We start from the raw sequence: 25,163 nt of genomic DNA on the forward strand, positions 1-25,163 counted from the left end.
AGAGCACAGCAGGTGGTCTGTCAAGAGGATTCTCTTCATTTCTAAAGCAAATTCTGTCTGAAATAATTTATTTGACTTGGTGTGAAAGCTTTGCATTGAGAATCATGTCAGTTCAGCCTTTTGTGAACCTGACGTCCAGTTTTTGTCCAGATCTTTCCGTTCCTGTTGACGGGATTTAAATCCAGCTCATTGGCTCTTTCAAAATAAAGCTCAAATGAATCCAACACCAAGCGTTCATTTTTCAGTATGTTTGTTATTACTTTTATTAATTATTATCATCATCATCATCGTCATCATCGTCATCGACATTATTCTTCAAGTTTAGCTGTGTAACAAACTTTTTCTTGGCTGTCAAAATACATTGTTGAAATATCTTTTTTTTGCAGGAAATAAAAACCTAAAAACAATAACGTACAGAAAAGTAGAATAAAATACAACATGAGAAAAAAAACAACAACAACAACTAAAAACAGGTTTCTATAGAAGCCATTCAAATGAATAGAGACAAGAATCTACTAAAATATATTGGTTAAATGTACATAGTTGAGTGTGTACATGCATGCGTGTGTGTGTGTGTGTGTGTGTGTGTGTGTGTGTGTGTGTGTGTGTGTGTGTGTGTGTGTGTGTGTATGTGTCACCATTAATAAACTGGCCTTTTGCTCCCTTGTCTCCCATTTTTTAAAACTTTACATCCCATCGTGTACACTAAATCTGTACCATTGTCGATATATGTGTGCGTGCTTGTGTGTGTGTGTGTGTGTGTGTGTGTGCATGTGTGTGTGTGTGTGTGTTGTCTCTCCCTTGGCAATAAGAACATAACAAATGGAGTGCAAGCAACAGCATAAATTTCCATAACACATTCCGACAAAGTTAAAAAATTAAAACACTTGTTAAGACTCCCTAATGTAAACGCTGATGTGAATGCCATCAAAACTAAAATTTAAAAAAAAAAAAAAATCTGACAAAAACAACTTTTTTCATAGAAGTTAAGGTTATGTGTGTTCTGCAGGATATAATTCCTTACAAAGACATGCCTATCTTGAACTATGAACGACAGCTGAAACTGTCTTAACGGCCTGAAGTCACTGGAGGAAGACATTTTTTTTTTTACAGGCGAATAGAGAAAAGGATTTGGACCAGGAGAGAGTTATGCTGGGTGAGAACAATAAAAAAAAATGTGCATTAAGTTAACTTTTTTACTCCCAGCTAAAAGATTTTCTTCACCTTTTGGCATCAGAAATTGTCTCAAGCTCCTGAAAAATCTTCAAGGTTCTTTTAAAGATGAGATGCTCAACCAGATTTAACAAAAGTAAAGATAACAAAAGGCAAGAACGATCGGACTATTTTAAAAAATATATCCTACTTTTACCAAGAAACCTTGTTAAAAAAAACCCCACATGTCATCTTAAAATCTTTAGTCCAATTTGAGTCCCATTGAAAAATGAATGACGCTAAATCGGATGGTGGCATTTATGAGTTCTTGTCAGTTCTTAAAGAAGCCGAGTCAACCTCAGTTTATTAGGGCGCAGTATGATGCAATCACACCCTCCCCATCCAACGCCCCCCACCCCAACCCCAACCTCCACTCCCTTGATTGGCCAACTTGAAAATACCTTCACCAAAATAGGGGATGCAGGAAAGCGAAGGAATACAGGGGGGATGGATTGATAAAGAGAGGGATGGCCTGATGTATATTTCTGTATTTGAACAAAAGCTATTTTTATATTTTCTATATTTGCTACATTTAAAAATGTAAACAGTTTTCCTTACGCTAAGAGCACCTTCAGAGAAGCTCAAACAAACAAACAAACAAACAAAAAAATAAAGGCGAGGTTTTAAAAACTTGACACATGAGCACAAAATATTTCCTAGAAAAAGCTTCATCAGTTCTTTTTACAGTGTGATGGAACCTCAGCAACTCGTTTTCACGTATCTGATGTGGCTAATAAACCATCTCTGTGACATGTGGAGTCGTACGTACCGCAGGTAGCAAAGACATTAAGTGAAGAGTGTATGTCAGGAAAGTTGTGAATGCATGCCGATTTAAATATTGAGACAGATTTCTGTGCATTTGATTTTAGTGTTTTCATTCAACACCTTAAACGCTGGGTGAAGTTTTTGTAAGGCAGTTTTCAGAGGCGTAGGTGAAATTTTTCATTTGAACCCTTGTAAATGTCACATATTATTGATTATATCGTCTTTAGAACAATACCATGATTTGGTCATGATGTGATCATTCAGATACTCCTAAATCGGGAATAAGGACGTCTAATTTTCCAATTCTGCCTGACACTACTGGAAACTTACATAACTTTAACTGTCTGACACGGACAAACATACCTTTTTAGAAAACACTGTACAACTTATCAGGCACTAGGCGGAATATTTTTCATTCATGTCTTTTGGAATAAGCATAAAAAAATATCTCTTTTCTTATTCTCTCTTGCTCTCCATCTTTTATTTTCTGTCAGCATATTATTATTTTATTTTTATTTTATTCCCTTGGTAATTTTTTTTTTTTTTTCTGTTCTGGCAACTAAGGCAGCGAGGCTGGAGAAGTGATGCTCTCTTTATGAAAGTAAACAAAATGCGAGAAGCCACCGTGTTTCTCCGTCCCGACGTGGCATCAGGTGGGTCTTTACTTTGAAGGTGTTAAACAGAAGCGATAGAAGATGGAAAAGCGGCATCAGTAAGTCGCAGTTGACCACTGTTCTTCATTGAATTAAAAGAAATGTTAGATGTCATCGTTTGTTCAGCATTATTTAGATCTAGATTCATAGAAAAGGCAACTTTTTATTTTGCAACGTATAAGAAATATGATGATTCCACTGAAAAGTGAATAATAATAATTGTTCCTCATGAAAAATTGAGGGTTTAATCCCTTAAATTCAAAATGTCTCTCGACGAAACCATGTAACCTGAACCTGTGATATTTATATATTTAAAAGAAAAAAACATCTAAGACCAAATTCACCTGTTGACACAAACAAAAAAAAAAACATACAGGGAAAATCATCTAACATGCCAAAACCATTAGACCATTTAACATGTAGAAATGATGTGTCACATGCTCGGAAACAAATGGGTTGGTGTGCAACAAGTGTGACCCCTGAGGACTGAAACACAGAGCGCAAGCCTTCATTATTTTTACATCGACGTTTGGGGACGGACACGTCTTTTGATCCTTACACGCATCGACACAATAACACAAAAAAATAAAATCACGCATACACATAACCACCTCTTTTTTGCGGTACCATTTCTTGTTAGATGGCCGTTCTGAACGTAACAAGTCTCCAGCTCGAAAACAAAACGAAATTTAAACAGACACATTTTTATAGTACCATTTCTCGCAAAGAAAAATAAAAAAAAGAGCGTTATTTGTCTTTACAAAATAACATATGTATAGGAAAGTGTAGCAAATTGCATGTCTTGTACTATAACATCATCATAATTATTATTACCATTGTTAATATTAATATAAATGTTAAGCAGGTAAATAGATTGTTGCTCTATTAGGCAGGCAGCCAGGCACGTAGCTAGTATCATGGCACAGAGGAAGGTAGAAAATAATGTCACTTGGATCGATCCAAATGGATAAAGAGAACACTTCGGCTCGGAATTACTCCGGTTTTACCAGTTCAAGCTGGTTTTAAGCAGTTCAAAAACTTCCAGTCCCAGCCCAACCAGTCTACCGTGTGTGGGCTGTTTTGCAGCGACAGTGTCAGAGACAGCAGAGCACGAGTGATTGAAACAAGCTCATCCTTTAGTACCAAGGTAAAACCAGCTGCGGAAAAAAAACCAAAAAAAACAAAACTGGTTCAAGACCGACCGGATTCAAAGAATCGGTTATAAGTTTTGGTTTTAGATCCATTTGCACAGTGGTGAAACGAAGTTTAGACCAGTTTGTACCAAGGAAAGTCTGCATGATTGCACCGCACTTGTGTCGCAGTTCACTTTCCCATCGTTACGTAACAGACCAGTTCCGTTTAGGGTCAGTTTAAAAGTTCTGTTTCTGGCTTTTTGTCTTGTTTTTTTTTTTTTTTGCTCTGCTGTATGGTGGCTGTGCAAGTGCTGAGCTCCACAAACTCGTGGTGAATGACACCAGGGTCTGGCTTCCAGTCCTCGTGTTTTTGTAAATCGCGCGAAGCGGGGCTGTTTATTGAAGGTGATTTCGGCTGCACACCCGGACGGTGTTTTCCCGAGTTCCTGCCACTGAGCTATCAAGTGACTGTCACTCAACACCAGATCCAGGCTTCCTCTCCTACAGCAGTTCAGCAGGATCCTACAATAATTCTGACAGCTTCCAGCAAGAGAATGTGTTCCATTTAGTGCCCGGGGTAGGCCCATGTGGCATGAGCTAGCCTCCGAAAAAAAAAACAACCAATGGAGGCATGCAGCTTATTCATCCAATAAAACGTGTTCTTCAAGGTTTGTTTGAGCAGAAAGCATCGGATTAATTTTTCTCCGTGTTTTCATCTAAGTCTTGAGATTCAGCAACTGTCGTGACTTCTTTTTTCGCAATGTCGTCGCTAGCGTCCGATAACTGTTCTCCCGTCTCGACCTCGCCTTTTACTTCCGTTTCAACTCCAGTTTCATCGTCCTTGGCTTCGCCGCCGTCTTCATCGTTTTCTTGGCTGTCAAGACAAACTCTTACTACACAGTTGTTTTCGTCCGTGACCTCACCGTGATCGCCATCACCTTTTTCCACCGGCGTCACGTCACCAGAGTCCGACGTCACGTCGACATCCGGAATCACTTCCTCGTGATCCCTGTTTTGCGACGTTTTATCTGCGTACCTGTGTAAACCCCTCTGTATATGTGTGGTAAAATCATATCGATCCACGCACACTTGGAGACAGAAACCGCACTGGTATGGTCCCTGGTCACCATGGCAACTCATGTGCAGGGCGTACATAACCTCATCCAGGAAGTAGATCCCACAGTGGACGCAACGGTTGGTCAGATCATCCTGCGTGGCCGCTTCCGCCGTCGTGCAATTCGACGGGACGCTCGGACGACTCCTCGTCAAATTGATCTTCTCCTCCTTTCCTATCTCCTCCCTCTCCTCCCCACCTTCATCCATCTTCTCGTCATCCTCGTTCTCACCCGTCCCGCTCTCTCGTAACCTCTCGGCCGATGGCGACTCCTGCCTCCTCTCCGCACCGTTGGTGGACAAGTGTGGATTTGTCGCGACGCTTGTGTCCCTCTGTCTTATGGCGAGATCCAAAGGGGCTTCGTTTTCTAGTGATGACGAGGATGAGCTTTGGGAATGAAGAGGAGGAGGAGGAGGAGGGTAGTGAGGAGGAGCTGGAGGAGGGGGAAGAGGGGAGTAAGGGGAGGAGCAGTAAGGCACCGTGTAGCTTTGCTGATGATGCTGCACTGGGGTCACCATTGCACCCAGATAATGAGCTTGTAAGGAGTTACTTCCAAGACTACCTGGACTGCTTAGATTACTGATGCTGTTAGGAACACCTGAAGCAGCTGCCATCTTGTACTTGGTCCAAAATCTGAGCCAATCCGATTCTGGAGTCAAGTCAGGTGACAGGGTTAACGGTAGGGGTAAGGAGAACAGGGGGTACTGGTACTTCTCGATGGGCGAACCAGGTGGCGAATAACTAGACGGTTTGGATGGACGCATGTACTTCTCAATCGGACTTCCTCTTTCCGATCCCCCTCCTCCTTTACTTCCCTCTACTTTAGATATCATCCCTCCCTCGGCGATGCCACCGTTCCCCTCGGCGACCAATGATGAGGGAGGATGTGACGGCAGGAGCAGAGGAGGCATGCGCCGATGGATCTCCAACGTCTGATTGGCCAGGAAAGCCTGAGTGGACCTGGGCGAACGCGATCGAGGGGAAGGTTGTTGGTTTTTAACCGAGGCGGAAGTTCTGTCGGATTCCTCGCCGTTCATTCGCTCCTCGCTGGTGATGCGTTGCTGTTTGGGGGCGGGGGTTTCAGATGACAGCGAATCGGGGTTGAGGCGCTTTCGGGTTCGCCGTCGGATAATTTGTTCGCCGTTGTTCTGCTTGATGATGTTTAGAGGTCTCGGCGTCTGGAAGGTGAAGGAAACAAAGGAAAACGTATAAATATAAATGCATTAATAATCATTTAGTATAATTTGTTTTACTTTAAGTGGATCAAACTCTTTAACATCTCCTGTAGATCTAACTTATGGTATTGTCTTATCTGCCCTTACCACAAGGGGGAGCACTTACATCTGATGTGGACTGAGTTTTTCACAGGACTCAACATTTACTTGACGACACTATATATTGATGCTTTAGACATCGTCCAGGAATCGCTTACAATAAAAGGAGAGGCAAAAATCTCAATTCTGCTAAATGCAGAAACATATTTTACGAGTTTGAAAGAAATTCAGCGTTAAAAAGCAGTTCTCAAGTAGAATTACACTAAAAGTTGCTCAGTAACATCCGCAGTTTCTGAATTTACGAGGCGCTCCTCGCTGATCAAAGGTCCCGCTGGGATTAATAAAGCACTAAATGATTGATGAAACCTCTTTTTTTTTTCCCTTTCAAAACTTTGGGCCAAAAAAACCATCAAGACATTAAAAAAACATTTACGGGGAAAGGAAAAAACTAACAAAATGTTTTCTTTTGCTGAAAGTCAAATAAACTGTACACGCGTGTTTAAAAAGTGTTTACGTTTCAGCTCTGATGTAATGACTTTTCAGTGATCTTTTCATTATGGAGGAACGTGTTTCATTGAGGCCTCCTGTGTAAATACACCATTACAAATGACGACCTTCTCACACCCTTTACCAACATAGTCAAATTTAATCGACGCAAGGCGAACATGTCGTGCATTAGAAGAAAAAAATCTTCTATTCAGGTTGCTATAGAGGAATAAGAGAAGACGAAAGCTGAACGGCCAGAGTTGAAGGCAGTTGATGAAGCATATTCAAGTAACAATTAAGAAAATCAGCATAAATAACAATAATATCCCATGATTTTTGTCTTTAAATGTGGTACACAACAGTCCAACAATGCACTTTGTGTAAATTAACTCATGACAAGCTATGATTATTCATATTATTTCCAATCCAATCCACTTTATTTCTATAGCACAATTTAAGTAAATTTAAGTGCTGCACAGTCAATAAATTTAAAAAAACAACACAACAGACAAACCATAAAACCATGAACGTAATGCAATTGAATAAAATATCAAATAAAAATCAAATCAAATAAGTTAAAAGAGGAATAATTTCACTATTTGACCACCGCAAACTGCAATTTCATAAATAATGCCTGACACCACTTACATCACCGTAACACCATTGTCACTCTTTTAATTTGACTTCATGAAGTAATAAAGAACACCAGACAAAATAAAAGTCTAGCTTCCGATCTGCTCACCAGTGGAAACACCAACGCCGCTTCACGTGGATCAATATATTATCAGATCTCCAAATGTCTATACAGTTATTCATGTGGACGAACTGGTTTTATTCTTGAAACCCATCTTGAGTTCCAAGAAGCAGTGGAATATTTTAATAAAATGGTGGACAAATGTGTCATAAATGTTGAAAATTAATTATTTTAATATTCTTTTTCAGTGGTAATGGTCTATGTGGTTGTACTTTTACCAAACGCTGGAGGCGCTGGGATGAAATTGGACTCAATAATGACATTCTACTACATATGAAGTTTCATGCTCTGTCTGCAAACGAAACGTGAGCATTACCACTTGGACTACATGCTATTGGAAACTCAATGCAATATACTGTATATATATACTTTTTTTTTTTCCTGGAATATGTCAGGCAATATTATGAATAATATGAAATTTCATCAGATGCATGCGGCGCATTATTATTGAGTCATTTATCACTCCTTCATCTCTGTGTTGAATACAGTTAGCTGGACTGATAGGAAGAGCAAAACATGTTTCGCCTCCCATCATAGAGGCTTCTTTGGTTCTGATCTAGATAATAACCTCTCGGAACAGAAGAAACCCACTGGAATTAAAACTTCATAAAGATGTCATGACTGTTCTGAGATCAAATAAGCTCACGGAAGTGTCTCAAATAAATATATATTAAAAAAAATATACAATAATCACTTCCTGTTGCCACTAGGTGGAGCTACACCGTTAGATGTCTCCAGGTCAAGAAGTTTGATTTGACCATTTGTAATTTTTTTACCTGTATTTCTTTATTTACTCAGGACATATTATTTATTGATGTTTGTAATAATATTGGTTTATTCTTCCATCTGACTGTTTGCCTCATGAATTGGATTTATATATGGAAAAACTCCTCATTGACTTCTAGCGTTTACGTGATGTATAGTATAAAGATTGTGTGGTTGATAAAATACCTGGGCTCAGTTACAAATGGCAAAAATAATTCTTCCTCTATCTCTCTTTCTATCTCGTTCTTTCTCTTCTTGGATGTTTCCTCTGCGTTCTCTCTTAATCTCTCCATCTCCTCTCCATCTCTAATTCTTGCCCCCATCATTATACATATATATATATCCTCCTTATGTTACTCTCCAATGTCTTCCTCCCTTCCTTCTGCCCCCCCCCCCCCCTATTCATAATGCGATTTTACCCCCTCCTCGCTCTCGGGTGTTTTACTAGCTGCTATCCTCTCTAATAATGTGTGCAAAGCATATAAAACTTTTATTATGGATATAAAATACGGTTGTTGTGAAGATTGTTAAGAGTGGAACCGGGGGGGGGCTCGAACATGACTGGAGCAGCTGATGAGATAAACAGGTTGAACCAAGGACATCTGCAGGGGCGGGATGGTGCGAACGGCTTTAGGTTGTCCTCCAGTAAAATGCCTTTAAAGCATCACTCCATAATTGTGGCACAGCGGTGAACCGGCAGTGAGCGATGTAATTTATCAGACATATATGAATTGCTCTATTATAAATTTTACTTCCCGAGCTTAAATATATATATAAATACTCTATATGCACATAGAATGATGTCAAACCTGGAGTTAAATTGTGAAGAAACACCACAAAAACATCTGGGGTGAGGAGATCTCGATATTCTGAAGTCACCCGACAACAGACTGGGTCTTTATCTCATGCGTAATTCATGCAGTCTAATTAAATTTGGTATTTCCATAGACTTTCCCCAGGCTTAGTTGGTAAATTTGATTCATTCAATCATATTTCTCACTCCACGGAGTCAGTCGGCTTGCAGTGACGGCTGGAAATGGGTCTGGAACTCCCAGCACCCCAAAAAAAAAAAAAAATCCACTATACTTTTATCGGCAATATTCAATTCTCATCGGGATTCTCCGAATACTTACAGGAATTTTTAAATACGGAGAATTTAATTTGTGTCGTAGGGTAATGAGCCGAAAAAGAATGGATATTTAGTGGTCGAACTGCCGTTTTATGAGAATGTATGGATATGAGTTCAGCCCCGCAAATTAACTTTTTGCATAATGACCCACCTGAGTTTAGTGTTCTTCTCCTTTTTTTTTAACATTTAAAGTGGGTTTGAAATTTAGCGCTCCCTCATCCCCCGTGGAAAATACCAATAAACTAAAATCTAACTAGAACAGATAAAAATCTCCACGTAGAACTCACCGAATGTAGTTTTTGGTATAAACCACAGGCGTTGCAGACGTAGCCGCCGTTAGCGTTCTTTCTCCAAAGTGACGTCTTGGTGGTCAGACAGTTAGCGCAGAAGACGCCGCTGCCTCTGCGCCGCTGTGGATAAAGAAAGACAAGGGTGTCAAAAAATATATAGACTAAAAAAGATTAAAATGTCAGAATCAGTCAAACAAAGGGGATAAAAGCACAGAAATGGAATGAATACGGTGTGTGTTACGATGAATACGGTGTGTGTTACGATGAATACGGTGTGTGTTACGATGAATACGGTGTGTGTTACGCCAAAGCGCTACTAGACGGATGTTTTCACCTTGTAGGCTGGAGTGTTTACCTGACCTGCGGTAGGTGTTTGTGTGTGCACTCTCATACACACTTACACACAATTGATGGAGTAGCGGTTGCAAGAAATACTGTGTGTGAATGGTGGTGGTGGGGGTGGGGGGGGTGATAGGGTGAAAAGGCCAATCGTAGCCGGGCTGTGCTCCATCACGGTAATGAGCCAATTGCAACTTTTTCTCCATCCCATTAAACCTCGGGCGCCATTCAACACCCCTCAGGACCCCGAGAAGACGCCGTACCTCGTCTTCCTCCACCATTTCCTGTCTCTATCCACCCGTCTATCGCTCTCTTTTCAGGTTCCGTTGCTCGTAAATATTCAACCCCCCCCCCAATCAGAGCCTCATCTTCAGTTGTTTGCTCCTAAATCCGCTAAACCGGTACGTTTTTTGGGGCGCTCCTTCCTTCCATCGATGACGTCACTACGCTTGCGTCGATGAACATATCGTCTGCGCAGACGGCTCTAGCTTACTGAGATCCACAGAACACATTCTCAGTGTCTTCAATTCCTCCCCCCTTTCCCCCCTTTTCTCTCGCTCTTATTTTCTCTCTGTTATCCCAATCTGCTTCTCCGGCTCCTTCCATCATGGACTTCTCGTCCGCTGGGACCTTCTCCTTTCAGCGCTGGCTCCTTGTTTTATGTTCATGACAGTGCTGAGAGCTTAGCATATTTTTTTGGGAGTCGAGGAAGGAGGGGGGGGGGGGTACGCGGAGCAGCCAGTGCTAGAAGTTGAGAACATTTCAACTTTTCACAAAGGGTGTACTTCAACCGGAGCTTTCTGTATAGTCTCACGGCTACAGATGGAGCCTCTGCCAAGCGCTTCCACCAAGCATCTGTTCCGTTCTGCCAGGTAGAAAAGCACCAGGGGCCCGCCGGGCGCCATCACAACTTTTTATTCTGACGATATAGAGAACGGTCCGACAAGCATCGGTACAAAAAACAAAACAAAACGCGTCACGTCGGGGAAATTAATATTTTATTTGTCCAAATCCAGAGGCCTCCAGTATGTTCAGGTCGGTGCTTCGTCGTATCTCTACGGTCGCGTATTCAGGATTCAAGCTATGTTTAAAAGTCTTTGAACTTTTCCTTTAAGACAAACTGAATAAACTCCTCCCCATCACAGGCCCCGCCCACCAAAAACAAATTTTTATTAGCAACAGTTTTTTTCAGACAAGCGTTGCTAAACCCACGACACCCGAAAGTCTCGCCGAATTGAATGAGTACTGAAACTGATTTTTTAATTTATTTTTTTTTACATTTGGCTAATAGCGATACTAATTTTGAACATTAAAAGTGAGATTTCAAAACTAGAATTGCTGCTATGTGCAAAATAACACATAATTAAATGCTCTTTTATATAATACAGTAACCCCTCGCTACTCGCTGTTAATGCGTTCCAGGACCACCCGCAAAAAAACGAAATTCCGCGATACAGCGACAAACGATTTATTTTATTATTTACGGTAATTCAAACATTTACGAACCCTCCCTACACTGATATTAAACCACCTATCTATCTGTATTACGTTTTTGCCCACACTCTTATAGATTGTTTAAAGGGCTTTTAAGTGTTGTTTTTTTTAATACATGGAACTGCGCTGCGTTCCGTGAGTCTCGGAACGCAGTGTTTAAAACTGTATTTGCTTCTACGTGCAAAATAACGCGTGATTAATTCCTGTTTCATACAACAGTAACTTTATTCTAGACTTTGTCCAGATGGGTTTGTTTAAACCGTTCACAGATTGGATCCAACGCGACCACGTCGACGTTTTATTTACGCTGGAACTCTTTCGGTCAATGCGGCACAACATCCTGTCTGTTCTCGTGTTGCACGTAATGAAGGCTTGAGCTAATATTAGAGTGTTCATGCTACATGTGTTCTGATCCGTATGACATCAGTGGAGTCAGTACAACGGTCACATGATCAGATCCTCACACGCTTGCCAGACTCCGTGTGTGTATGCGTGTTTCTGCCTGCGCTGCACACGCCATACGGTCTCCACATGTAGAGAGACTGAGCCAGGTGATTGACTGATGTATGCTTCCTGTGTGTGTGCGTGTGTGTGTGTGTGTGTGTGTGTGTGTCTACCATCACAAACCGAGCACCGCATCTGTCATCAGAATTCAGTTTCCCTCTGAGCGCCTAAATCACTCACATATGGCCCCACAGCTGCCCCTCTGAGCAAGATCCCAAGTGTGTGTGTGTGTGTGTGTGTGTGTGTGTGTGTGTGTGTGTGTGTGTGTGTGTGTGTTGGGGGGCATTTTGGCTACTCTAAAACTACAGCATAATGATAACATAGTGTGTGTGTGTGTGTGTGTGTGTGTGTGTGTGTGTGTGTGTGTGTGTGTGTGTGTGTGTGTGTGTGTGTGTGTGTGTGTGTGAGTGAGAGAGGGGGAGACAGGCTCAGATGTCAATTACTCAGTACTGAATAGCCCCCATCACCTTCTGAGAAGTGCACACACACACACACGCACACACACACAAACACACACACACACATCTTTGCATTTTGTTGACCACGCTTTTGCGTATCGGTGCACGCAGAGAGAAAGTGTGTGTTTGCGTGTATCGGTTCCATGTTTTTCTGATTGATTAATGATACCTGCCCCCCCTCCCCACCACCCCCCCCTCCTCCTTACCACCACCATTCACCCCAATCTGCAGGTAATTACAGCTCGGGGTCTTAATGACATCTATTTATCTGCGGCCTATGATAGCGTTGAGTGTGCACCCCCAACGACGCCCTCTGACACACTCGCATCTTATGTGTGGACACACACACACACACACACACACACACACACACACACACACACACACACACACACACACACACACACAGTAGCTCCTCATTGGTCTGGTGGTTCAACCCACTGATGGAAAATAGGAACAAAACAAAGAGTTTTAGATCGAAATCTAAACAGACGACATTATTTTTGCAGATGATGTCAGTTTCTCAGGGGCTCGTGAAGAAAAATAAGAAATATATATTAAAAAAAAAAAAAGGGTAAGAAATTAAGAGTAAAATAAAACAACATTTATTGGTTTTAATAACGTTCACAATCAAAGCTGGTCAGTCTCTCCGCTCGGCTTCATCGACATCTCGGAAACGGAGCACCTTCTTCACCCCCCACCCCTACGGCGGCAGATTTAATGCAAAAAAAAATACACAAAAGAGGCTCCATGGCCTGACCTGTTGGCTGGAGCCGGGAAAATAAGCTACACTCTCTATTACATGTATGTCTCCCTTTTGTGTTGTTCAACAACTCCAACGCTGCGATTTTAATTTTGTTTCCTGGATTTTAACGGCTCTGCAAACACCAGGCGAAAACATTCCGTAAAAAAATAAATAAATAAATAAATAAAACGGCGTTCAACTGATTCCCATCTTTTAAAATCAAAAGCAGGAGTTACGAGTTTCTTTGTCATGAGTGTGTTCTGTATAAAATGCACTTTTTTTAAAAATTCGCGAGTATCCGATTTTTTTGTATTCGGCTTCGGAGCATCTGGTGAAACCGCAACACGTCAGCTGTGGTTTTTTGAGCCATTAATGTACAGATGTTATGCAAACTGTTTACACGGCGCAGTTTTTAAAAAGGGTTGAAACAGATAAGCATCCAGTGGTTTGTGTTTAGTGGCAGTAATGAAGCCTTCAGATGCACGCTAGCCCCCACCACCTGCGATAACATCTTTAGCTTTACTCCAAATAACAGCCCAACAGACGACAATGCAACTCAACTTATTTCTCAGGTGCGGGTTCAGAGAGTGCATCAAATGAACATGTGACATGCACGGTGTTGCATTCTTGAAGTCATGTGACCAAACGGCAAGGAAGAGGAGAATGTGAGACGATAAAGAAACCCTCGGAGGCCCCCGCCGGTCGAAACACATTCAGAAAGATGGATTTCTGAAATAAGTCTTTCAAAATGAAATTACACTTAATTCACTTACAGAGTTAGTAAACCCCGATTTTCTTTATCTTTTTTTCTTCTTTAACGCACACACGGATGAAGACGCACACTTAGACACTCACACTCTAACACTGGTACACACACACACACACACACACGCACACGCACACACACACACACCGACTCGCATTAAATCAGTGATTATTTAATCAAGCTAGAAGACTAGCTGGAGGAATTAACTAAATTCCATACTGCCAAGTCCAATATCCTATACGCTGGATCAGTTGCATGCTCCCTCTTACTAATGCACACACACACACATGCACACACATACACACACACACACACACACGCATGTATGCGCACACACACACATACACGCAAATAATGAAACAGACATGAATCAAAGCAATGGCAGAGTTTCATATCAAGATACTCCCACAAAAAAATCCTTCAAACACACACACACACACACACACACACGCACACGCGCGCACACACACACGCGCGCGCACACACACACACACACACACACACACACACACACACACACACACACAAGCATCTGGTACCAATCTCTGAGAAATCAACCATAGATGCAGTATCTGTGTGTCTGTGTGTGGGTGTATGTGTGTGTGTGTGTGTGTGTGTGTGTGTGTGTGTGTGTGTGTGTGTGTGTGTGTGTGTGTTTGTGTTTAAATCGCATCTTCTCAGAGAACAACTGGATTTGACTTTAATGAACTAAAGTTAAATTAAACCTGAAGGAATTTTTGCTACTTTATTTTTATTTATAAAAAAAACAACAAAAGGAACAGGAATGAAACATTGTAACTGATAAAAGTAACTAATCACAAGTGCAAGTCGGCCGCTAACACGCTAAAATAACCAGAAGACGTTTGTGACAGTCAGTAAACAGAAATTCAGAAGCGAACCTGTTTAATTGAACCTAATTAAGAATAGAATATATATATATCAGAGGACAGCTTGTTTTTATATTGTTTAATAAATAAATAAATTTTAAAAAACGGTCGAAACGCCATCTGCAAAAATTTTCAGATTTGACAAAACAACTAATTATCATTTCTGGAATCAACAGACTTTTTTTTTTTTAAAAAGTACCACATGGAGTTAAAAATAAAACACCGACTTTCTTAACACCACAGCCAAAGTTGATTGTAACAGGGACTATTTTTTGCATATGAATAACTGCTCTGTGTTCCGACACATCGCCCAACGCCTGATCATGCAAGGCGTGACCTACAGGTCATCTCGATCCAAACGCAACCAGATCGATCCAACGATATATACCTTGTCTCTAGAATGTTGATGTAAAAAAATTAAAAAAAATTGTCTGCATCTTATGAAAAACAAAATAACTCGTCAGACATGAAAGCCACATCTCCTCAAGAGAGCAGCTTTAATTTCTGCCGGGATAATTAGGTGCAACGATCCCCGTATCCCTCGTGCCGTAGGCCTCTTCACGATGATATAAGCAGGAAGAAAAGTGATTATCGCCTGTCATTGATTGGCGCTGATGGCTGTGGAGGCTGCGATAACGATGACGCTGGTAATTTGTCTTCTCCTGATGGCCTCAGATTCTGCGTCAACACCTTTGTATTGGTGGCTGTCAGTTGTTTTACCTCTTAGCCTTTTGGGGTTTATAAAGTCTAATAAGCTACTTTTTTTTTTTTTTTTTTTAAATAGTTGTTGCAAAAGCAATCTCAGATTGGGACGGAATGAAACATGAATCTCGATCGGCGCATCGAGTTTTTAACCGGGGTTGAGGGATAAGAATAAAGTAATTGCAGAAAACGGCAGGAAAAAAAAAAGAAAGAGATGATGTCATCACAGACGTATGACGACTTGACACAGAAGGAGTGACATCTCGCTCTCTTTCACACGTACATACATTAATACGTCTACTTCCTTCCCTTCACCCTTTCATTCTTTTGACCTTTGCGATCACTCTCTTCCAACACCTTTGTCCTCCCTCCCTCCCTCTCACTCTCTCATGCTCTTTTCATCCCTGTTTTAACATCAAACGGGAAGAAATCTCGGATGACAATTCGGTACGTAAACGCAAAAAAAAAAAAAAAAAAGGTGGCAGGATCGGTTATGTTGACTTACAGTAAGAATAAAAGCTTAATAATGAGTGAAAGAGAGCAAAAGAATCACACAAGCAGAGAAAAGAGTGTTCCGGCCGGATCTAATTTGGATTAAAAATCTCGTTGCCCACAGACTCGGAGAACCCGGGCCCGAAGGCCACGGTTGTGTTCGCGATTCGCGTCCGTTGGCGTTTCCGTCCCGGTGCTCGCTCAGCAAATCCCAGCAGATGACGGACATCCAGTCATGAAGGTTTGTGTCCAATAAGGCGACTGAAGCTAAAAAGCGTTTTGATAAGACACGTTTGTGTGGCGATAGAGCGAGTGACGCGCCGAGAGCTGAGAAACCAGCCTCGACGTACGTGTTTTTTGTTTTTTTTGTCCTCATTATTGTTGCTAGGAACGTCTTGAAGAGCAAACCAATCAGCAGTGTTTTGGATGCATTCACACCTTCGCTACGCAACCTTTAACGCCACTTCGGCGTTCTGGAAGAAGAAGACTCGTGACCTTTTTTAAAGGAAATATAGTTATAAAAGTAAAATAAAAGTTAAAAAAACAACAACCTGATGACAGGTAAGAAGCACAAACGGCTTCATTTTACGTCGAGACAAAAGATTGAAAGTTCAATAATCAGCAATTCCGAGCATGTCAGATGAAATATCAAATTTTAAAAGACTTAAACTCAATGCCGTTCAATTACTTCAATTTAAACTAATACCGAAAATAATATAACCTGCCTTGGAACGCTTTTTTAGAGACACAGAGAGAGAGAGAGCTCCATTATAATGTGTATCCTTAATACCTGCAGCCTTATCCACTGGTATTAACTGGCTTATTAACGGTCTAAGACTGTGTTTTATTGTTTATCTGAGAATAGTTCAGTGGGCTGATTCCCACATTAGACGGACCCACATGACCCATTCAGGTCCTGGACGAGAAGCCTACTCACTATTATTACACAACCGTCTGGTGTCGGGTGAACACAACACTTGATTTATCGTGAAAGTCAAACTAAAACATAAAAACACCAAAACTGTGTCGACGTAACTCACACAGGTGGATCGTGTCACCTGGGGGTAGAGGGGGTGTGTGTTCGGAGGGGCGTGGTCAAAGTGAAAGCGAATAAATTTGACCACAGGCTCCGACCTTTGGGTCGTTTTCTGTTGACTTATATGTTTTCTTCAAGGCGTGAAGGTTCCGAGGCTCTATGTTTAAAAACTATGTTTGTGATTAATAATTAAGCTTCTGCATTCCTGTAATTCCACGAGTATGACTGCGACGTTTATGTGAACCCATACGTTTAATTAACAGTTTAAAAATGGGTGTATAATAGCCTGAAGTCATAAGATACAGCGGGGTTTCCTATTACTATAGAATACAGAACGTTAGGAACAGAAATTGCAAATAAGGTGGTTTATCTCCTTTTTTTCCCCCTAATGCCTTTATAGTTACCATTATCGTAAAAATCGTCCCGTTGATGCAACTTTAAAACAATTTCAGCAAAAAAATAAATAAAATAAAAAACTGCTTTCTCAATTTAAAAAAACAAAAAAAACAAACAAAAATAACACACTTTCTTTATGAGGATTGACGACACTCCTTATTAGATCATTAAACTAATAAACTAAAGACATGATGTGACAGGTGATGAAATGTTTAAATAAGTATAAATAAGAAAAAAAACATTAATAATAATACCTTCATCAAAAATGACAAAAACATGTAAATGCATCTCTCTTTCTCTCTCTGTCAAAACATGAAAAACAAACGCTCTCAGATTTACAAAATTTCCAGCCAAGATATTTCTGAGAGGAAGATAGAAAAATGGAGAGAAAATGATTTAAAAAAAACAGGCGATTCCAGCCGTTCTGCATAATGAACGCTACATTAGAGCGCCACACCTCGAAATGACCTCGCACACACACGCATACACACATATACACACACATACATACACACAAATTCAGACTTGCTAAATTACTTCACCTCCCCAATTAGCCCTAGAGGCGAAGAGTGAAAAGGGGCAGAAGAGGAGGAGGAGGAGGGCAGAGAGGAAGAGGCAGGTTTACTCCAAGAGGAGTAGCGAAGGATATTTTCACATTATGAACATTTTTCACACAAAGTGAACAACTTTTTAAGTTGTAAAACAGTAAAATATCCCTTTTAGAGGCCACAGCGGTGGGAAATGAGCAGCTATAGGTGGGAATATGGGTCAAGGTGAATGTTGAGAGAACTCCTTTAAAAGCTCCTTTAAAAAACATTCATCAAAAAAAAATTTTTGGTAAATCTCCATTAAATGTAAGTAAGAAATTTAAAAAAAAAAAAAAAAAAATCAGCATGTAATTGATCTGAAAGTCATTTTTTTATTATTGCATGGGCTTTCCAAGAAATATTCAAAGCATCCAGCCATCGAAGTGAGAGCACATATCGTTTAAAAAAATAAATAAAATAACAGCACATAGATAATAGTAACACTGAATGCCCCTAAGCCCAATGAGCAGTTCAGCAACTTCAAAGTGCACCATCAAATTGGGGCCGAAAGGACAAATGATAAAGCTAGCCAGCTCATTAAAGCCAGCTCATCAGAATGCAGAGGCCATATTGGACCCACAGCAAAACAAATGAATAATACTTCCAGCGCCAGGAGAACAGAAACAAGCGTTTGTTTAAATGCAAATGCAAAGAATTCAGGGGCAAAAAAGAAGAGATGAATTCAGTAATCACACTTCCATTGAAGGGGGTCGTGTCAGCATGTCGACTTTAAAAATCTATTTAAATAAAAAAATAAACCTTCACTTTGTCAGATCGGAACATCTCTGTCTGTTTCCTTAAGCTTCCGTCTTCACATTCCATCCACGCAAAGAGCGCGACCGCCCCCTGATGAAGAGTTCCTAAAATTAATGCAATTCCGTGACCTTTAACCCCCATCGCCGTGGAACTGACAGAACGACAGCAGAGTGTTGCACGGGCTTCGACGCGACTAAATCAAGTCGCCCTTCACAAAACCGCGTCGCCGACTGGACGCTGACGCCCGAGTCAACGGTGACGAAACCACTTCATCAAGGAGTTGCTGTTTTGTGTGATCCACCAAGTGTGTGTACCTACGAAGGCTAAGTGCTGGAGTGATGTGTGTGTGCTATGTGGAAGTGTGTAGGCGGGGCACACTGGTGTGAGTCAGGCCTGTCCGGTGTCTCGATAAAAGTCAGGAGTCGGTAAAAGTTACTGTAATTTCCAAAAAATAAGCCTCTACTTTGTATCAGACGCTCTGGATTCGGCGGCTTAAATACCGGTGCAGCTAATCTGCAGCCCTCTGTAGGCTGATGGCCACCAGGGGGCGATCTAGCAGTAAATGTAAGAGCAAGACAGGCAATTGGAAGAGATAATCCAGCGATGAAGACGCTACCGTAGTTTGATCGTGTTTTGAGCTGACAATTTGCACATCATGCAAACCCCTTATGATGGAAAATACGTGAAGAAAGTCATACGATACAGGTTTTAAGGGAATCGATCCTGCTGTACGTACGTAAGCTTGGCATCAATGAATTGATGGTGACTCTTTGGTTGTGTTACAGACAAAAAAATCAGTAAATAAAAGTTTTAAAAAACTTTCTTTGTAAGTATCTCAACTGTTGCGACTTATAGACCGGTGCGGACTTTATATGTACGAAGTTTTTTTCTTTTAAAAATTTGAATGCTGAAACTAGTACATTTATTTTACTCGCTAACATATCTCTTCTTTCAAAGTGGTAAAATCCTGACTACCTGTAATATCTCATTCTGAGTAAATTCAATCGGCGCTGACCTTTTTCTGAAGTCTCCGTGTTTTTGCCGTGCAAAAATCTGTCATTTCAGTTCCCGTGTGTTTCCCTATCCGCACACTGGACTGTTAATATATATCCAGGTCTTTGTCGCTTTTCTGTGCCCTTGTTCTTTGTCACAACTGAGGCTCAAGCAATGCTAAGTGGTGTGTCCAGCCGGGGCCCCATTTGGCATTTTCCACCTTGACAGGCCCCCAGGGTGGAGTTAGAGGCTAACACATCAATCTCTGAATTACTCAGACCTCTTCTTCAGCCCTTCTTTCCTTCATCCCTCCTTTCTTTCATAAAGTCCTCTCGCTGCACTGGGGCCACACACAGGCGTGTACAAACACTAGCTCAAAGACACACACACACACACACACACATGCACACGCACACACACATACATTTGGGGTGTTGATGGCCATGCTCTAGCTGTCAAGAAGAACCGAACAGATCAGCTCCCCTCCAAGGAGCGAGTGAGAAAGTGTGTGTGTGTGTGTGTGTGTGTGTGTGTGTGTGTGTGTGTGTGTGTGTGTGTGTGTGTGTGTGTGTGTGTGTGTGTGTGTGTGTGAGAGTGAGAGAGATCGATGTCTCATCTTTCTTCCATTTGCTCCAGACAGCACCACGTATGATAACCCTCACGTTATCAGCGAGAGGGAGGGAAATAGTTTCTTAGGGAATATCGCCCCATGTCCTATTTGTTGAGAGTCTCATGGAGACCCCCCCCCCCATCGGTGGAGATAAGAGCGAAACAAAAAACGGGTGTCGGTCGTCCCTCTAAAAGTAGTTGACACTTTATCTGAGACCTTAATTGAACTTTCAAAATAAATTCTGTCAGTTTGATCTCTCGACAGGTTTGACGGGTAGCCTCAAACGTCTTTTCCCTCCAAAGCGGCGCGCTAAAGCTAACGCTAAAGCTCCAGCCCAGGAGTCCTCACTGTGGAAACACGTTATATGTTACACAAGGCATGTCTCGAATAAAGCAAATCTAATTTTTTTTAAATATATTCAGACAACATACGGTTCGAATTTGACTTTCAACTCATCGTAAAACGATGTACCGCTAAATTAGATGATGTGCAGAAATTGCTAAATCTGATTACTACTCCGCGGGGATTTAAAAATGCATTACTCCCTTCTGACTCCATTTGAAAAAAAAATCAAAAAACTTTCATCTCCGTTTTAAAAAGAACTTGCGATTCTACATTCAGGGTTTGGCAACGCTTCTCGACGCGAGAGAGGTTTTAGTCACGCTCGAGAAAAGAACAGCTACGGCGGATTTTTCTCCACCGATCTCAAATGACCGCTCCCTCGTTAAACTACAAAACGGGGCGCGAATAGCGTCGATGCTACCACGCCACGCTTGACGCAACGCGGATGAGACTGTGCCGTTGGCGTGCCGGAGGCCGGGCAGTCAGTCGGAAAAGTCCGCCGGATCGGGGTGGAAATGATCATCATTCCGCAGATCGTGCAAAACACCAATTATATAATTATATATAGCTACAAGAAGGAGAGAGATTCTCAAACTGGAAAGTAAAAAATCCATTCACGGATTTGCACTGAAATTCTGTTTTCCCCTTCTTTGGAAAATTGCCTGACTCATCTACTTTCTTTCATTTAAATCCATCGGGCGGTTTTTGTGTTATCCCGCTAACAACGGGATAAACCCCATCTGATCACTTGACCTCCTCGGTGGAGGTAAACACTCCGGTGACAAAAACAGCGATGGGAGAAAACTACAAAGCCGACTTTTTCATTTTGGGAGAGAAATGGAATTGGGTCACTCAAGGACGAGGAATCGCTCCCACTCCCCCCCCCCACCCCCAATCCCCACCCCACCCATACACCCCCATCCTCTCTCTCTCTCACCCCTGCAGAAACCAATCTGTTTGAGAAACAAACGGAAAGATACGGGAGAGAAAGAAACAGGGAAGGAGAGTGAACAAATTACCGCTAGTGAATAGCTTGATATCACCACCCCACACACACACACACACACACACACACACACACAGTCACATAATGAGACACACTTGTAAACACACGATGACACCTTGGCTGGCATATACCAAGACCTTCAGAGTGATAGTTAGCACCTCCTCATTAGCGACGAAGAGGAGCAAAGGGATGAAGGGATGGAGGAGGAGTGGCATCAGACGAGAGGTGATGGATAATAACAGAAACACGACTCTCACACACACACACACACACACACACACACACACACACACACACACACTGCATCCCTCTGTTGTGTCTCTATGCATACAATCTGCATTTCTGGAATATGATTTTAGTGTGTTTAGTGTGCATGGGAGTCATGGCTTGTTGCTCCCTCTAGTGGTCAAACCTGGTTTGGAGATGTGCTGTCAAAGACTCCTCCTCCTCCTCCTCCTCCCTCCCAGTTTTAGCACATTACACAAGGTGGCGGAGGTAATTTTCTTGAAATGTGTGACAATAGAAAAACTCGAAGCCACTCTCCCTGATTTTCTCTGCCCGTTAAACGTCCAGCCGTAAGAACACCGCCGACTTTCCCGCGACAAATCTAATTGAGATGAGCTGCTTTTGTTAGCAGTCGAGTCACAGATGGATCTTCAATGAAGTTTTTAAGGGATTGCATTTTTTTATTTTTTATTTTTATTTCTGGGGAGCGTTTGCTGGCTTTGCACTTTTTATTGCTCATCTGAGGTGACTGACAATGAGACGAGTGGGAAGTTAAACAACTGGAAAGAAAAGAAAACGTGAAACAAAACTATATTAAAAGGCTTCAAGTGTTGCATTATTCACTATTATAAACTATAGTTTAATGCTAACTATTAACGCAGGCGGTATTGTGCAGAAAGATGCAGATATTGTGTAGAAAAAAGTGGAAAACAAGAGGCTTAAGATTAAGTTTTTATACATATTTCTGTACATTAGAGTGTTTTATCTAAATACATGAGCTCAAATTGATTTATCAATTACAAACATCACAAAAATAAAATGCTCTAGTCTATTTATGATCTTCTTTCTTGCACGCAACCAATTTTTGTCAAAATATTTTTATTCTAGGAGCATAAAATCCAGATAATACCGCCTGTCTAGTTTTAACACGACTGAACTGCAGCTGAGTGATAAACGGTGAAATAAAGTCGACGACTAAGCCAACAGTCGTTTCTCTTATTTATAATTTAAGCTAATTTCTCCATCATTTACGGAACACGCTGCCTCTCCCCTCCTGTGATGGAGGGGCGCTGGTTCCAAATCCATCTTAAATCCGCCAACACAGATGAGCAAATACACAAAGAGTTGGACATCCTGCACGCAGATGGAGTCAAAATCCTGTAAATATATCATGGAACAAAATACATTGCAGAAAATTAACTTGTTTTATTTTTTTTATTTTTTGTCTTTGCTCCTACAGCGTGTGGTTGTGTTGGCTCTTCATCAGCCGGGATAATCAAGTGTTAGGAAGAAGACAGGAAGCAACACACACACACACACACACACACACACACACACACACACACACACACACACACACACACACACACACAGTGAGCAACAATGTTATGACAATAACTCTGAGTTTTACAACCCACTGTAGCTGCACATCTGGATAACATCAGGACACACAGACGCAGAAGAAGGCGTGCACACACACACACACACACACACACACACACACATGAACGCATGGATGCATACACACACACACATGCGTACACACACACACACACTCAGAGTAAGCGAGAAGTACAAGATGATGTCGAAGAAGACAGATTGGCCAGAGGAGAGAGAGCACACACTCACGTAACGCCAAGAATACGGTAAAAATACAGCCTTCCTCCCTCTCTCTCCCCCCCGTCCTCCTTCCTCCCTCCGTCTCACCCATTTCTATCTACTTCCTCCATGCCCACCCCCCCCCCTGCTCCCCATCTCCTCCTTTCCCACTTCTCCTCTCTAATACTATACGACAGAGACACAGAACACAAATCTCCCTGTTGGCGGCGGAGGAGAGGAGGTGCGGGAAGGAGGGGGAGAGATGAAAAAGGGGGAGAGAGAGAGAGAGAGAGAGAGAGAGAGAGAGAGAGAGAGAGAGAGAGAGAGAGAGAGAGAGAGAGAGAGAGTTTGACTCTTGAGCACCAGTTGAAGTGATTTATGAGGTTGGAATCCGTGCTGGAACATATGTAGACCCTCCTTGTCTTTTGTACAGTCTTTGTAACACACACACAGATTCAAACACACACACACATACACAGACATGGATTCATACACACAAACATGGATTCAAAGACACACACACACACACACACACACCTCCTCTGGGAGCCATATTTCTAAATCATTTGAGTTATGATCCAAAAAAAAAACAAAAAACAACTTTCCTAGAAAAGCATCCAAATGAAAATTATCTTAATAAAGAAAATCAACGGAGACAAAAAGCGTTTTCTCTGACAATCACAGCTGACCTGAATCTTTCAGGGCTTCTTAACTGATGGTATTTCAGGATCAAAGTTTAAAAACTGAACTTCTGGGTGGATTCTGCCACAAACGTCACAATTCAGACGTAAACTTAACAACCCCTGTCAATTGCCCCACGTAAGCGTCGATGCAGACTTAAAGGAGAACAGGCAGCTTCCAAGATGCTCTTGATACGCTCTGGGAAATAAACTCGCCGTGATTTGAGGGCAAACTGTTGCCATGGAAACACACACAAAAAATGAGCAAAAAGGCGCATTTTTCAACACCTTTGGAGCAAATATGAAGATTTGTTGAAGATCGACGACACAGTTTTATAAGAAGAGGTTGAAAAACACCCCCGATAATACTTTAGTAGTTTACTACATTGTAGGAACAACGACTTTAGATGTTTTTCTGGTTATGTTAGACACAAACAACAACCTTATGAAATGTTTTGTGACGTTTTCACCTCAACAAATGATTAATCGAGAAAAAAAATGTGGAGCTCTTCCAATGATTAAAACCATTAAATAGTTACAGCCCCACATTGGATGGATGGAGCACCTTAGGCAAGGGGAAAATATCCATCAATACACCAATCAATGATAAATATATTAATATCTAGAGTCTTAATGAGTATGTAGTGTAAAAAAAAAAACAACTTTTACCCATCCGTTCGACTCACATGAATAACTAATGAGAGGAAACATAATAAAAACATCCAGGAGCAATATTGCAAAAGCTTTTTCAAGAAACATTCTAATTAAAGGCCGTATTAGAGAAGCGGCGTAGCAGAAAAAAACAAAAAAAAAAGATATTGATGGGAGCGACGGAACAGGGGGAGGGGTCCAGAAGGAGGAGGGGAACGCTGGTATCCATCTCGCAGATGAACGAGTAGAAAGACACGGACAGAGGCAATCGCTGCTCAGTTGCACCGATGTGCAGGAATGAGTTGATTCTGTAATCTGAC

General features: G+C 41.5%; 1 protein-coding gene across 9 annotated transcripts in view; it reads right to left on the reverse strand.

Annotated features, from left to right (window-relative positions):
• Positions 1 to 233: 233 nt before the first annotated feature.
• trps1 (trichorhinophalangeal syndrome I) overlaps positions 234 to 25,163 on the reverse strand; it is an 89,579-nt gene continuing 64,649 nt past the window's right edge. For all 9 annotated transcript variants that reach the window (XM_068332970.1, XM_068332971.1, XM_068332975.1 and 6 more), the window contains 2 exons: positions 9,573 to 9,695; positions 234 to 6,055 (listed from right to left, as the gene is read on the reverse strand). In XM_068332970.1, the coding sequence (XP_068189071.1) occupies positions 4,457 to 6,055; positions 9,573 to 9,695 (1,722 nt within the window). In that variant the 3' untranslated portion in view covers positions 234 to 4,456. The remainder of the gene's footprint in view (positions 6,056 to 9,572; positions 9,696 to 25,163) is intronic.

Source organism: Antennarius striatus, chromosome 14 (assembly GCF_040054535.1).
Source record: "Antennarius striatus isolate MH-2024 chromosome 14, ASM4005453v1, whole genome shotgun sequence".
Classification (NCBI taxonomy): Eukaryota; Metazoa; Chordata; class Actinopteri; order Lophiiformes; family Antennariidae; genus Antennarius; species Antennarius striatus.